General features: G+C 33.8%; 1 protein-coding gene across 2 annotated transcripts; it reads right to left on the bottom strand.

Moving 5' to 3' along the window:
* Positions 1-781: 781 nt before the first annotated feature.
* LOC105791492 (ABC transporter B family member 11) lies at positions 782-6783 on the bottom strand. Of its 2 annotated transcripts, none has more exons than XM_052634226.1 (13): positions 6537-6783; positions 5540-5895; positions 5356-5410; positions 5100-5275; positions 4798-5019; positions 4482-4720; positions 3870-4395; positions 3500-3773; positions 2424-3298; positions 2074-2340; positions 1734-1997; positions 1351-1644; positions 782-1271 (listed from the first exon to the last, which is right to left on the bottom strand). In XM_052634226.1, exons 2-13 carry the CDS (start codon positions 5864-5866, stop codon positions 915-917), a joined length of 3876 nt encoding a protein of 1291 aa, XP_052490186.1. In that variant the 5' UTR covers positions 5867-5895; positions 6537-6783; the 3' UTR covers positions 782-914. The 2 variants fall into 2 exon arrangements, with proteins under 2 accessions (XP_052490186.1, XP_012475028.1); XM_012619574.2 differs by having other exon boundaries at positions 6541-6782.
* Positions 6784-14495: the final 7712 nt, after the last annotated feature.

The raw sequence follows: 14495 nt of genomic DNA, 5'->3' as shown, positions 1-14495 counted from the left end.
GAAATATTGTACTTGAGTTGTGATAGTGTTAATTGTCAACATGTCATAATGTTTTATTTATGCTAAGTCTAAAGTCTACCAATTGTCAACGTGCCATAATGTTCTATTTATGCTGAGGCTAAAGCTTTTATTGTGTTGATGGAACTTGTCATTCACCGCCTATGACAGGTATTTGTTATTTCCCCGAATTATATGGTCAAATTACTAAATGAATTAAATATTTGTTTCAACATTTCCTTTTTCAAGTTATTCAAATTTTCTCTATTTACTCAAAACAAATATTTAATAGATATATATATATATATATATTAATTTATTTGGCACTATAATTTACCCTATTATCTAGTTAGGAGGAGAAATATGCTTATTTTAAATTATAAAGTTATATACTTTACTAATTTTATTTTTAAAATCTAAAAATATATTATTTTTATTCTATTAATTCATGGAAAAACATTTCAATACCAATAATTTTCATTCAATTTGATTGAACGTCATTTAGTTTAATATATTCTTGAAATATCAACAACACCGTGTTTATTTCAAAGACTCCAAAGTAGGTGAAAATATATAGATATACATTAAATAAAATAATAATTTTTAAAATTTAGAAGCAAATTAATTATCGTTTTTACAATATACATAAATTTCTTTTATTATGTTCTAATGCTTAAAATATCCCTATTAATATTTTATATTACCTAAAATAGCCATTAACTCCTAAAGGCTCCAGCTGGTTTTTATAATGTATAGATTAAGATAAAATATACAAGACATGTAATTGAAAATAGAAATATAGATTATAATTGCATATCATTAGATGAGTTACAGAAAAAATAATACAAATTTACTGAAATTTATGGTAATATCAAAAACTAAAAAAAATTATATATATTTATATAATTAAAGAAGTTTTATGCAGTGGAAGCACTCATATGAAGTGCAACTAAGGAAGCATAGAAACCATCTTTGATGTTGATCAAGGTATCATGCTTTCCTTTCTCTACAACAACCCCATTTTTAACCACGGCTATAACGTCCGCGTTCTTGATTGTGGATAGCCTATGAGCCACCACCACCGTTGTTCGGTTCACCACCACTCTATCTAGTGCAGCCTGAACCACCCTCTCCGATTCAGCATCCAATGCACTCGTCGCCTCGTCTAATAGCAGTATCTGCGGGCTTTTAACGATGGCACGTGCGATGGCTATGCGTTGCTTCTGTCCTCCTGACATCTGAACTCCTCGCTCCCCTACCACTGTATCGTAACCCTGGAAGGGGAAAAAATTATATCAGTAACCAATCAGGCATATTTGGTAACGTCAGACAAGCTTTTTTGTGATGGTTTACCTGTTGTAGTGAACTAATGAACTTGTGAGCATTGGCCAGCTCTGATGCAGCTAAAATTTCTGCCTCGGTTGCATTTCCTCCTTTTCCATATGCAATGTTGGCACGGATTGTATCATTGAATAATACAGGTTCTTGGCTCACAAGTCCCATTTGTTGCCTCAGCCATTTCAATTGGAGCTTTTGGATGTCGACACCATCGAGACTGATACGTCCCGAATCGGGATCATAAAATCTCTGCAGTAATGAGATTACTGTGGATTTCCCGCTCCCACTTTCTCCAACCAATGCAACAGTCTGAAAACAAATATTTACATTAATTTCAGTTTTTCCGAGAATTAGGTTGATAAAACATCCAATACGAGGATGGCTTTTGGACCAGTTACCTTGCCGGAACGAATAGACAAGCTCAAGTCTCGAAGAATTTGAATATCCGGCCTCGATGGATACTTAAAGCTGACATGATGAAGTTCGATGTCTCCCTTCACGTTTTCTAGTTTCATTCCGGACTCATCGCTGGGGTCTATCTTAGACTCGCGATCAATAATCGCAAATATGGAAGCGGCAGCGCTCTTGGCTTTGCCAGAATCAGGAGCAAAGGAGCTCGATTGAGAAATTCCTATAGCTGCCATGGTCAAAGCAAAGAAAACCTGCAAAGTAGATGTTAATCTCAGCATCATAGGGGCATAATCATTAACTCAGTACACAGTTTCCAGTTAAACTCACTTGGAAAACATCTCTGAATGTTGTATAACCATGCTCAACAAGTTGAGCCCCTGCATAAAAACTGGTTGCATAAACAGAAAACAGAAAGAAGAAGGAAACTCCGAATCCTGTTCCACTGATTAAACCCTGCTTTATCCCGGTTTTCATAGGGCCTTCACATTTCTTCTTATAAAGCTGCATCACCTTTTCCTCTGCGCAAAAGGATGCAACAGTTCTTATACTCCCTACTGCATCATTAGCAACTTGGCTTGCCTCCTCATACATCAACTGCAGCAGTTTATATTAACAGCTAAATCAATAACATGCTTAAACACGAAATGTAAAATTCGATTCCTTGGTTTTGAGCATACCTTTGCATCTGCACTAAATCCTTTCATGAATTTTACTTGAATATATCCGTTGATTGCAATAAGCGGGAGTAGTACTAGGACAATAAATGCCAACTGCCAACATGCAACAAAAGCAATGACTAAACCAGAAATTGCAGATGAAGTATTTTGAACCAGCTGAGCTAGTGCATCTCCAACCAAGGCGCGTATTGAGGCTGCATCTGCTGATAGCCTTGCACCGATTGCACCACTTGAATTTTCTGGTTCGTCAAACCACCCAACTTCCATGCGGACCACTTTCTCAAAACACATCGATCTGATTCGTTGGATTAATTTACTTCCAGCGATTGAAAAGAAGTAATTTTGTGCTGGACATACCACAAATGCTGCCGCGCCAAGGGCCAAGAATATCAGTGCCCAGAACCTTGAATCTTCTCTCAATTCATGAGGTGGTTTAAAGAATGTGTCGATTACACTGGAAATTAGGATACCAAAAATTGGAAATATTACACCGTTGGCTGCTGCAGCTATAGTTCCGAGTAGGATAACAGGAATCTCTGGCTTGTTGAGGTAAGCAAGTCGGCGGACGGAAACCTTTGGAGCTTTTTCTGATGGTAGTTCAGCAGGGTTTTCTGCGTCTGCCATTGCAAGATCGGCGGCATTCATTCCAGTAGGTAAACCAAAAGATGCTGAGAACGAATGGCGATTGCTATTTCCCATAGATGATCCCCTACTGATTGAGCGCTTCAATGACTTTTTTAGGCTTGAACGTCTAAATGATTCTGAAGCAATGTCAGATGACTCCGTTGCCTGTTCCGACTCTTTATTTACTTCTTGTAATCGGATAAGCTGAGAGTAAGCTCCCTCATGATCCTGGAGTAGTTCTGAATGTGAACCTGCTCAATTTGCAAAACCGTTATTAACATTGAGAAACTGCTCGAATGAATTATATGTTACCAACAAACTTTAGAGCATTACAAACTTGTTCCATGCTATATATTATATGCATTGCTGTTTTACAGCTTGGCAAAATTATGGAAGATGATAATGATTACCAAACTGAGATAGAGTTCAGCAATGATATGCTTTTAACACACCTTTTTCGACCATCTTTCCTCGGTGAATTACAGCAATCATATCTGCATTTCTCACGGTACTCAAACGATGAGCAACAATGACAGTTGTCCTATTGCCCATTATCCTATCCAATGCTTCTTGAACTACTCTTTCAGATTCTGCATCTAGTGCACTCGTGGCTTCGTCTAGAAGTAAAATCCGAGGGTCCTTCAGAATTGCTCTTGCTATTGCCACTCTTTGCTTTTGTCCACCAGAAAGCTGAGTTCCATGCTCTCCAACCATGGTATCTAGTCCCTGCATATGGAGTTCAAGGTCTTCCAAAGTAAGTTTACAACTCAATTCATATATGGTTATAGAAGTTATCATACCACATGGACGAGAAACTAAAACCTGAGGCAGCTTATCGATGAACTTAGAGGCATTTGCAAGCTCAGCTGCAGCTCGTATCTCTTCAGTGGTGGCACCTTCCTTTCCATAGGCAATGTTATCCCTAATGCTTGATGTGAACAATACAGGCTCCTGGCTAACAAGACCAATCTTTCCCCTGATCCATCTAAGTTGAAACTCCTTGAGGTTAATGCCATCGATAAGAACTTCACCAGCATGTGGATCATAAAATCTCTCAATGAGACTTATCACGGTCGATTTCCCACTTCCACTTTGTCCGACCAAAGCCACTGTTGTGCCGTTTTGAATAGAAAGAGAGAAGCCACTGAAAATTTGCTCATCTGGTCTAGCAGGGTAAGTGAAATAAACATCCCTTAGTTCTATATCCCCACGAATGTCCTCCAATACTTTGCCCCTTGTGTCATAAGAGTCGATCTCTGGCTTCCTTTTGATGGTCTCAAACATCTTAAACGCTGCTGCTTGACCAGCTGCAAATGCGGTCACACATGGGGATGCCTGCCCCAGGGACCTGAAACATCCATAAGTACAATGACTTTAGCTTATGAAGCATGCATATAATAAGTAAAGATGGAAAAATTTTATAGTTTAACTCACATGGAACCGGTCAATACAGCAAAAATCACATTAATTACATCACCACCGCTGTACCCTCTGTCCAAAACCATCCTTGCACCGAACCATATAGCCAAAGAATAACTGCAGAATATGACTAGAAAAAGCACGCCAAGGCCTAGTCCGGCGGCAAAGCCTTCATGAACTCCCGATGTATAAGCAGCCCCGAGAAACTTGTTGTAATTGCTAATGGCTTGCTTCTCACCAGTAAATGATGCAACCTGGAATCAGATTGAACAATTAGTCATATTTTTTCATTGAAAACAAAAAATACAACTATTCTTCGCATAGAACATACAGTTCTGATGGAACCAATTGTCTGTTCGACTACAGAGGCAGCTTTAGCATAAGCACTTTGTCCACGGGATGCCATCTTGGATACTATAAGGGCCATGACTCCACCAGATATTACAATGGGAGGGATAGAAGACAACATGACAAGGGTAAGAAGCCATCCTTGCACAAAGGCTATAACAAAACCTCCAATAAATGTGGATACCAACTGTATAAACTTCCCAACCTGCAAACCACAAGCAAACATTTCCATGATAACATGTATATATAGGATGATTTCGATTGCAGAATCAAGATATACATTACCTTCTCACCCATGGCATCCTGTATGAGAACTGTGTCCCCAGACATTCTTCCAACAACCTCTCCCGTGTTGGTTTCCACATCAAAGAAAGCAACATCTTGCCTCAATATGGTTTTCAAGTACAATCCCCTTATTCGAGCTGCTTGTCGCTCACCTGTGACCATCCAACAGGTCACCTCTGCAAACAACATACCACGTTAAATACATCAGTATGGGATAAAACATTAGATGCATGGTTTAAATGAGAGATTTACTTACGAAGGAACGCTGCCACCCCTGCACCTACAGCCAGGTAGACGAATCTCAAAGCAACCTATGATGTTTCAAGAACCAAGTCATTTAAAAAATTCAACAAAATAATGGAATCTTTTAAAAAGAAAAGGCACACAAACACACACACACGTATTGTGTTGATACAAGTTCATGTTACATGTTATAGTACCCTGGAGACAACATCAACCACTCTGTCGTCATTTTGATTTTCACCAAAAGCATCAATGAGATCCCCAAACAGGATAGTCATAAGGGGCATACATATACCGTTACCGACCGCGCCTATTGTGCCGACGATCATCAACAAGGTATCCCTTGAATCGGCAAATGCAAACAGCTTGTAAAACGGAACCGTGTTAGTTTTCTCATCATCAACCTTCTTACTTTCTAGATTGTCTCCGTTGGAACCGGAGACTTTGTCAGGCTCTTCCTGGATTTTCGATGTGCTGGCCTCATGCAGGTCAGTAGGATCACTAAATCCATTCTCAGAGTCCATCGTGGGGGTGGGGCCTCCCAAACTGTTACCTTGATTTTTAACACCAAAACTTCAGAATCTATGAGGTTTATTTATTGTATTACGCAAGCAGGAAAACAATTGAAAGCATTGGTCAAGAAAGCCAGATTAAGAACAAAAAATCTACTGTTTGCTTGTACAGTACTACTAGCTAAGGATCTGAAACAGGATTCAAAGGGTTTCTCAATCTATAAGCAGCTTAAACATAAAAAATAAAAGACTTTTTCTAGTCTGTTTCAAACCCAGAAAAGCATCCATCTTGGAATTTGGAAATACGGTTGCAATAAAATCAATTACACTATAAAGAAACTTAGTACCTCTAAAGAGTGTACCATCAGCAGAAAAGGAAAAAAAACGAAGGATAAAGATCCTAGAGAAGATGAACAGAAGAAAGAGAGAGAAAAGGTGGTTTCTCTGTCATTGAAGTACAACTAAAAGGGAAACCCGGTTTCATGATTCGTTTGGTTAGAAGAGACGACATAAAATGACGACCGATCATCATTGGTTTACTCCTAAGTGAAGAATAAACTATCAGCAAAACCCACCATTTGAACATAACCCAAAATCCCAGAACCCAGATGCCTTCCTAAGTCCCAACTCTGCAACGATTAAAGGGGAAAACAAATGAAAAGAGACATTAAGAAGAACAGACCTACCAAAATTTCAAAAGGGTAGTTGGAAATTTGTCCAGTTATTCCAACTTTGTGGCCAAATAGCCTTCTGTTTTATGTTTCAGCTGTTTAAAAACATATTTATATTAAATCTTTGGTGAGAGGCTTTCCTTGAACAGCACGTATTTTGCCTTGTCGATTAGTCTTCACTACTTTTATTTTGGGATAGGTAGGTAGTCTTCACCATTATTCAATTGCGAATTTCGAGTTTTTCCACTTTGCCAACCATGGTCTCCACGGATCCAATTTATTTTTCCTCCTCTCCAAGCAAATATTATATTATATTATATACTTTTTCCGACAATATACAAGATTTTAGCTGTTGATATGCTTCTTCGTCAAAATTATACAAACCATGTTCAGTCATAATTGTAACCAATTTAATTATTATTATAGTAAAGTTTTGAGTCTCAATTTATTGAAATAATTATGAAAAGAAGGGTAAATTAGAGTTGATCCACCTTATCTTTGCTTCGAATCATTGTTGCTTTTAAATAATTTGAAAGAAATATGTTCAAAAGAGGTGTTCGTGTGTACATTTGATGAAAGATGATTTCGAAAAGATATGGACAGGGAGACAGAGAGAGAGAAATGAAAGCACCCATTGGCCAACTTTTCTAGGGACAGATAATTATGTTTGAATTAACCTAAAGTATGGGTTGTTTTATGATGTAAATTACACCTTTTTTTTTTCACTCAACTAATTAGATTTATCATAATTTTAAAAATATGTTATAGATAAGTGACTATCAACTCGAGTCCTAAATAGGATCTGGGTCACCTACCCATGACCTGGATAGGTCCCACCAGATGACCGAATGAGAAGCGAATCACGAGAGGACAGTGAAGGGTGTTCGTGAACCCAGCTCGCATGGCAGGCTCGCGGATCTAGCTCGCACGAATCAAGGGAAGGCCGCGGTCTCAATTTGCATGCGTCCAAAGAGCTCGTAGAAGGGGGACTGCATGTTCTGCAGACAACCCAGAGCGAAACACGTGTTCAGCAGGCCTGAAGCCCGCATCGAATGTCAGTGCTAGGAACGGTAGAGTCAAGACAAAACAGTGAGATTCTATCATCAGCTGTAATAATATGTATAAATACCTAAATACTCCCAAGATAAATTACTTGACGTCTCGTTTGATCTGAGTTTAATCCTTTCATGTTTCATTTTCACATCTGTCTCATGTTTGTTTTATCCATTGAAAGTTTTTTTGATATATGTTTTGTAAGAATGGAAGAACCAAGAGTGACCTCGCTAGATGGTGCTCAACAGGTTTAGTTTTTAGTGAATCTGACTACTGCCCTCCTTACCGTACCAAAAAGGGGAAAAGGCATGTTTTTCCTTCATTGAAAAGTTGAAGTCTGCAATGAAGGTTTTTAGTTGATTTCATCTTTGTTTTTGTTTTTGGGAAAAATACTCATTTTGGTACTTACAATTTTGTTTTACGGGTATTAGTTTGTGAAACTAAAGGGCATAGAAAAATAAATGGAATCATCTTTTTTATATAATTTAAGCAAGCTAGTGGTTAAAGAACTTTAAAAAAGTTGAAGCCCTAATAATATCCTTTCCTCCAAAAATAAATTTAATCATAAAATATATCATCATTGGAGCAGGCATATTTTAGTCAAATTTGATGTCTGACTTTATTTACAAGTCTCCATCTAGAAATAGGACCCATGACACTGCCCTACTTTATGTGAATGCCATTTATGTGATCACCATTTCGCCTTCTTTTCTTTTTCTTTTTTGTAAAAGTAAACTAATTATTTTTATGAAAAATTTTATCTATTTCTATTGTTAAAAATTTACGTGGTTGACAGAATAACTAAATAGTTATTGATGGTGTGCCAAATATACCGCATTTTAACGTACAGACTACAGAGTCTTATTTTTAAGAATAAAAATAGATGAAAATTTTAATATAATTACAAATTTAGTCTTTAATCTAATATAAAGAGACTAAACTTATTTATTGAGTAAAGAGAACAAAACATAGTCTACTCCTACTTCAACAACTTTGACCTTTTATTTTTTGCTAGCAACCATCACAAACCAATCTAGTTTTTCCCTCTCCTCTTTTACTTTTCTTTCCCCTCGAAAATTAAAGCTGACATAGTTTTAGAGTCAACATGTTATTTTCTTCTTTATTTTCTGCATTATAGATAAATGGTTAAATTTCAAATTTGGTCCCTCTATTATGTTTTGAGATTTAATCTTTATAATTTATTTTCTAAAATAATTTGATCTCTACACTTTTATAATATTATTAATTAGTTAAATAATTAATAACGTTAACTTTTCAATTAAAGTATTGCAAGATTATATAATTTGAAAACAAATTTTAAATTAAAAATATGACTAAACATATACCACTCTAAATAAAAGTACCTTCATGCATTGACACGATTGTCAACAAGCTATTTCTTTTTCTTTTTTCTTCATTATAGATAAATGGTTAAATTTCAATTTTGATCTCTTTATTATGCTTAAATTTAAGATTTAATCCTTATACTTTATTTTCTAACATTATTTGGTTTCAATATTTTTATAATGTTATTAATTAGTTCAAATAGTTAATATTGTCAACTTTTTAATTAAAATGTTACATGATTATAAATAATTTGAAAGTGAATTTTAAATCCAAATTGTAGATAGACTAGATTCTTGAAAATAAAAGTAGGAGGGCTAAATTTTAAATGTATGAAGTGTATAAAGAGTTAAGAGTCGTAATTGTTTGAACCAAACTAGATCGGGATATATATCTAGAAAGAGGCATCAAATTGGTTTACATATGAAGTAGTAGATATTAGTAGAATCGTTTTTTTAATATTTTCATTTATATGATTTTTAGTGATTTATTTAATTAAAATCGTATGAATCGGTGGCTAGTTCAACCACGGTTCATTCTAAAATCTTGTTTAGAGTATATTTTAATATTCAATTTTTACTTTATAATTTAACACAAATAAATAATCAACCCAGCACTAATAGTACAAAATAAAAAGTAATGTCCAATAAATTCCTTCCATCGACGCAGATAGACACATGTTCAAATAAACAAGCAAAATTGAAGTCTTTAAAAGAATGGTCCAATTTCAATTTTGGTCTCTATAATATACTCAAAATTTTAAATTTAATTTTTACATAATTTGGTGCTTCAACTTTTGTAATATCATAGTTAGTCTAAAAACTTCATTCGATTAAAATGTTAACATACGCATTCAAGATTATGTAATAATGGTCAAATTTTAGTTTTGATTCTTGTATTATGTTCAAATTTAAAATTTAATCTCTATACTTTAATTTTGACATAATTTAGTATTTCAATTTTTATAATGTCATTGTTATTCTAGATACTTCATTCCGATTAAAATGTTAATGTACACATGTCTAAATACATAGCCTTTTACTCTCTTTTTAGATTATATAACAATGTTCAATTTTATCCGTGTGCTATGCTCAAATTTGAAATTTAATTTATATACTTTAAATCTTGACATAATTTGGTTCTCCAACTTTTTAATGTCATTAGTTAGTCTAAATACCTTATTCTAATTAAGATGTTGATATAAAATTTTAAGAATTGCCAACATTATTAAAAGTCTCTGTTAAGTTCAATATTGTCATTTTTTTGTTGCACGATGAGTGTTTTTTTAAATTTTAACATGGTACATTAATAAATTTAACAAAAAATTAATATTATTAATAACGGGACCTAAAATTTTAAATCTAAAAATAAAGAAATTATATTCTCAAAACTAAATTTAAAATATACAAAAGCATAAAAACTTAACATATATTTTGATGTTTAAATTTTTATTCTAGAATTAATTCCAAATAATTAAATGAACCAACATGAAGGGTAGTGAAAACCATAGGAGTTTGTAATTATAAAAGTAATCTTATCTTACTAAAACTATATTACAGAAAAAAACACAGACTTTCTTTTTCGGTCCAAAAGTCCTTAACAGAGTAAATAATATGTGCTGTGAAATTCATCCACCATAATTTAATCCTCAATATTTAGTTAAACTTTTTTACTTTATGCTGTATATATGTATAATAAATATAAAATTAAAAATAAGATTTAAGCAAAGTTGTAGCTTATGAATAGTCTGGATTTGATTCATCATTGTATCAAAAAAAGAAAGAAAGAAAGATTAATGGGGAAGTTGCTTTAAATTATTTTGGGTTTAAGTTTTATTATTTGTTAGTTATAACTAGATTATTTTGATCTAGGTATGAAGTATTATGTTTTATATTAAGTTGATTTTTCTTATACCCTTATACTTCCCGAACACATTCATAAGTGGCTCTTCACCTCACATCGCCTAGCTAACTCCTCACCTGAAGATGACCCAAACAATCTCCTTTCTTCAATCAAACCACCTGCTTTTAACAAAAAATGCACTTACCATTGATGCATAACAACCTCATACTATCTTAATAGTACCACACTTGAGGACAACTAGCCGACCACACGAGTGGGTCACCACACATACTATTGGTGATGTGGCAGCACCAAACTTGAGATCAGACACATGACTGTCCGCTATAAATACTTAATAGAACGATGAGAAGAAGATATTTTATTCTCTCAACATCTTTTGCCTTCTATCTCAACCTCCTTACTCCTTTTTTCTCTGTATAAGTGAATTAACTTCCTTATAACATATATTATTTATGATTTATATTATACTTATAAACTTAAAGAAAACCTAGAACTAAATTTGAGTTTTTCTTTTAGTGGAAAAATGGGATGATGAAACAAAACTCTTACTGTTAATGAATTCGACTAATTTTATTATAAATGTTAAGATGATTGTATTTAATTACATTGTATATAGATTTTAATTTAGGTAAAAGACATTTATTTCCTCAGGTTTAGTATAAAATATATTTACCATTTATAGCTTTAGAGTATTGGCTTTTCTCAAGTTTGAAGAACTTCTCATAAATTTCTTTTAAAAGAAAAGACAATTATACCATTATTAATGTTGTTGTTATCATCTATTTAGTTTACTTCTATTTTATGAGAATTAATTACTTACCTTTATTTAGAAGTTTCTAATGAAAAATCGACTCAATTATAAAAGAGGAAAAATGAATTTATCTCAAATTTAATATATTTTTTATATTATTTTATCATGTGTGATGTACGAGTTTAATTGTATTAATGAATTAAAATATATTATATTTATTCCTTGAAATTTTGTTACAAAATTTACAACATTGGAGAACGTAAAAACAAAATAGTATAAATATTTAATTTTCAGAATTTTAATGTTAAATATTAATTAACCAACCATGAATATTTTTATATTATTTTAATAATGTTTTTTAATTAAAGTTTGTTATGTATTTTTAAGGTTTATATATAAATATAGGGATAGAAATCAAACCACATGAATTTTGATTTAATGTGTAACCATACATATGGAACTTTTATTTTGATTCAATTGTACACATTTAAAGAAATAAATACATCAATTTATTTGTATATTAGATAAACATAATTATTTATTGATGCAATTCGTTAGTGATTTGTGAAATTTGAATCAAATGAAAATTTTATGTATAACACTGCACATTTGACTAAAGTTGATATATATTTTGAGATTAGAGAGGGTTATAATGTCTCATAATTTATAAAATATATTTTTGATTCAAGTTTTCTTAAATGATTGAATACGTTTGCAATTGATTGTTGAATTATTTTTCATGATTTTTAATATAAAAAATTGAGGAAATGGAGACTGTTTATTTTTGATATCATCCATGATTATTTGATTTTAAATAATTATAATCATAGCTTAGTGTAAAATATTCAAGCATTTTGACTCATAAAACAATTTATTGTTTTTTTTAATTTTCCATTTTATGTTAAAAGTTGCATTAATTCCCATAAAAGTATTCAAACATTTAACAATGTATTGTTGTAATTTTTGCTTAGAAATTCAATCAAATGTAGCAATATTTTATAAATTAATTCTAGTTTAGATCTCAATATATTCTTTGGATCAAACTTCATATTATATTTCTTTCAAATCAAGTATGACGGTGTTTGCAACTTTAAAAGATATTATATCAGAATATAATGTCTTTAAAATAAATATTAAGGATGTTTCTCATCTAATCTCAAAGGAATAAAAGTATGAGATCTCAAAGTTGTGAACGGTTTTCCTTCACATATGTTTTTGACTTTATTTATTTATAAAATCTCAAAGTTGTGAATTCATTTTCTTTATTGCATGGGAAATCTTATTCATTAAGAATATGAAAATGAATGAAAGTCGGATCTTCAACCGTTGACATATCTAAGCCCTTTATAAAATGGGTGCCTTAATTTTCAATTATGTCATTGATTACGCTTACAACTACATGGGTACATTCAATTCAAATATTTGGGTGTGTTTTTCTTTTTTTAAACATAAAGCATATATATTTTTTTAATAGTTTGATCTTCTGATTCAATTTAGAAAGACAAATGTATTCATAAAGTGTCTCCATTCATAACATACATGTTGAGTAATATTTTGTTCGTGTCTTATTGATATGAGTATTTGAGTATTTTATCTTGACTCTATTGCCTCTAGTACTAACATTTTCTGTCCATAGTACTAGCATTCTCTACAAGCTCCAGGTCTGTTGGGCACGTGTCTACGGAGCACGCAGTCCTTTCTGCTCCTGGGATTGGCGTTCAGAGCGAGCTCCGTACCTATTGGACACGTGCTTGGGTGGCCTATGGAGCATGTGGCACCTCCTGCAAGTTCCTTACCTACATGCGAAGTGAGACTGTGACCTTCCTTAGGTCCCCACGAGCTAGGATTGTAACCTTATCTTGCGAGCTATTCCTGCAATCTTATCCTATGAGCTCGCACAAGGTTCTTACGAGTTGGGTTTGTTGCCTTGCCTTGCGATCTGATTCACCTTGTTTTCCTCTCGTGGTCGGGTCATGGGTCAGAGGCTCGGATCTTTTTTAGTGTTTGAGTATCAGGTTATTGATGTATAACAATCTACTCCCCCTAAAATGAGCCTAAGGGGTGTCATAAAGTGGTGCTCCTTAGGTTCATCATGTCAGCATTAAATGCAGCTTACTGGGTTCGTTTACAAGCGGTTCTCGCATGTGCGTATTTGATTGTTGAAAATTAAACTGTTTTTGTTTGTTCGTATCTGGGTTGTTGATTTTCTTCTGTCACACAAATCGTCTAAAAGGCAGGAAGGGAACTTCTTCTTCAAAAGGATGTCTCTCTAAACCCTAAATCCTTCATCTTTAGCATTTTCTGCAATTAAGACGAATGTACTTTTTTGAGAAATCTTACTTTTCTTTTAAATTTCTTTTTCTTCTTTTACTTGAGTTATGGTGAAGATAAAGGGCATCGACAATCGAATAGTTCAACCCCACTCGTTGTGAGAACAATCATCTTCGGCTCTGGTGACGGATAAAATCTACTCTTACACCACCAAGTCAGAGGAATTGGGACGAGTGTTGGCTGTCCAAGGAATAAAACTTCCTAATTTCGTATACAAGTTCTCCATTCTAGAAGGATCGTATCAGTTGTGCGAGACCACTGAAGATAGTTTCCTGCTCCCTTTCCATACGCTTAAGGCTGGGTTCCACTTCCTGTTGCATCCCCTAGTCAGCTCTCGGGCTTCGCCTGGTGGATAGTCACAACATATTTTATCGACTACTCTCAGCACGGTGAGGTTCCTCTCCTCGTGGTTTTTCAGCATTTATATCAATTGAAAGGCCATAATCGAGAGAATTCATCGAATTTCTATTATTTCTCTCATCGCAAGAAGGTGAAGACTATCATTGTGAACCACTGATCAAACTTTCATCTAAATTGGGGAAGTACATCTGAGCTTGCAGTAAACTCGGTGAGAACTTTAGGTCCCCGATAAGGTGGTCTTCATCGAGTCAAGGTATGTGCTCGTTCC

The sequence above is a fragment of the Gossypium raimondii genome, chromosome 8, assembly GCF_025698545.1.
Source record: "Gossypium raimondii isolate GPD5lz chromosome 8, ASM2569854v1, whole genome shotgun sequence".
Lineage (NCBI taxonomy): Eukaryota > Viridiplantae > Streptophyta > Magnoliopsida > Malvales > Malvaceae > Gossypium > Gossypium raimondii.
This window is presented reverse-complemented; position numbering and strand designations above follow the sequence as displayed.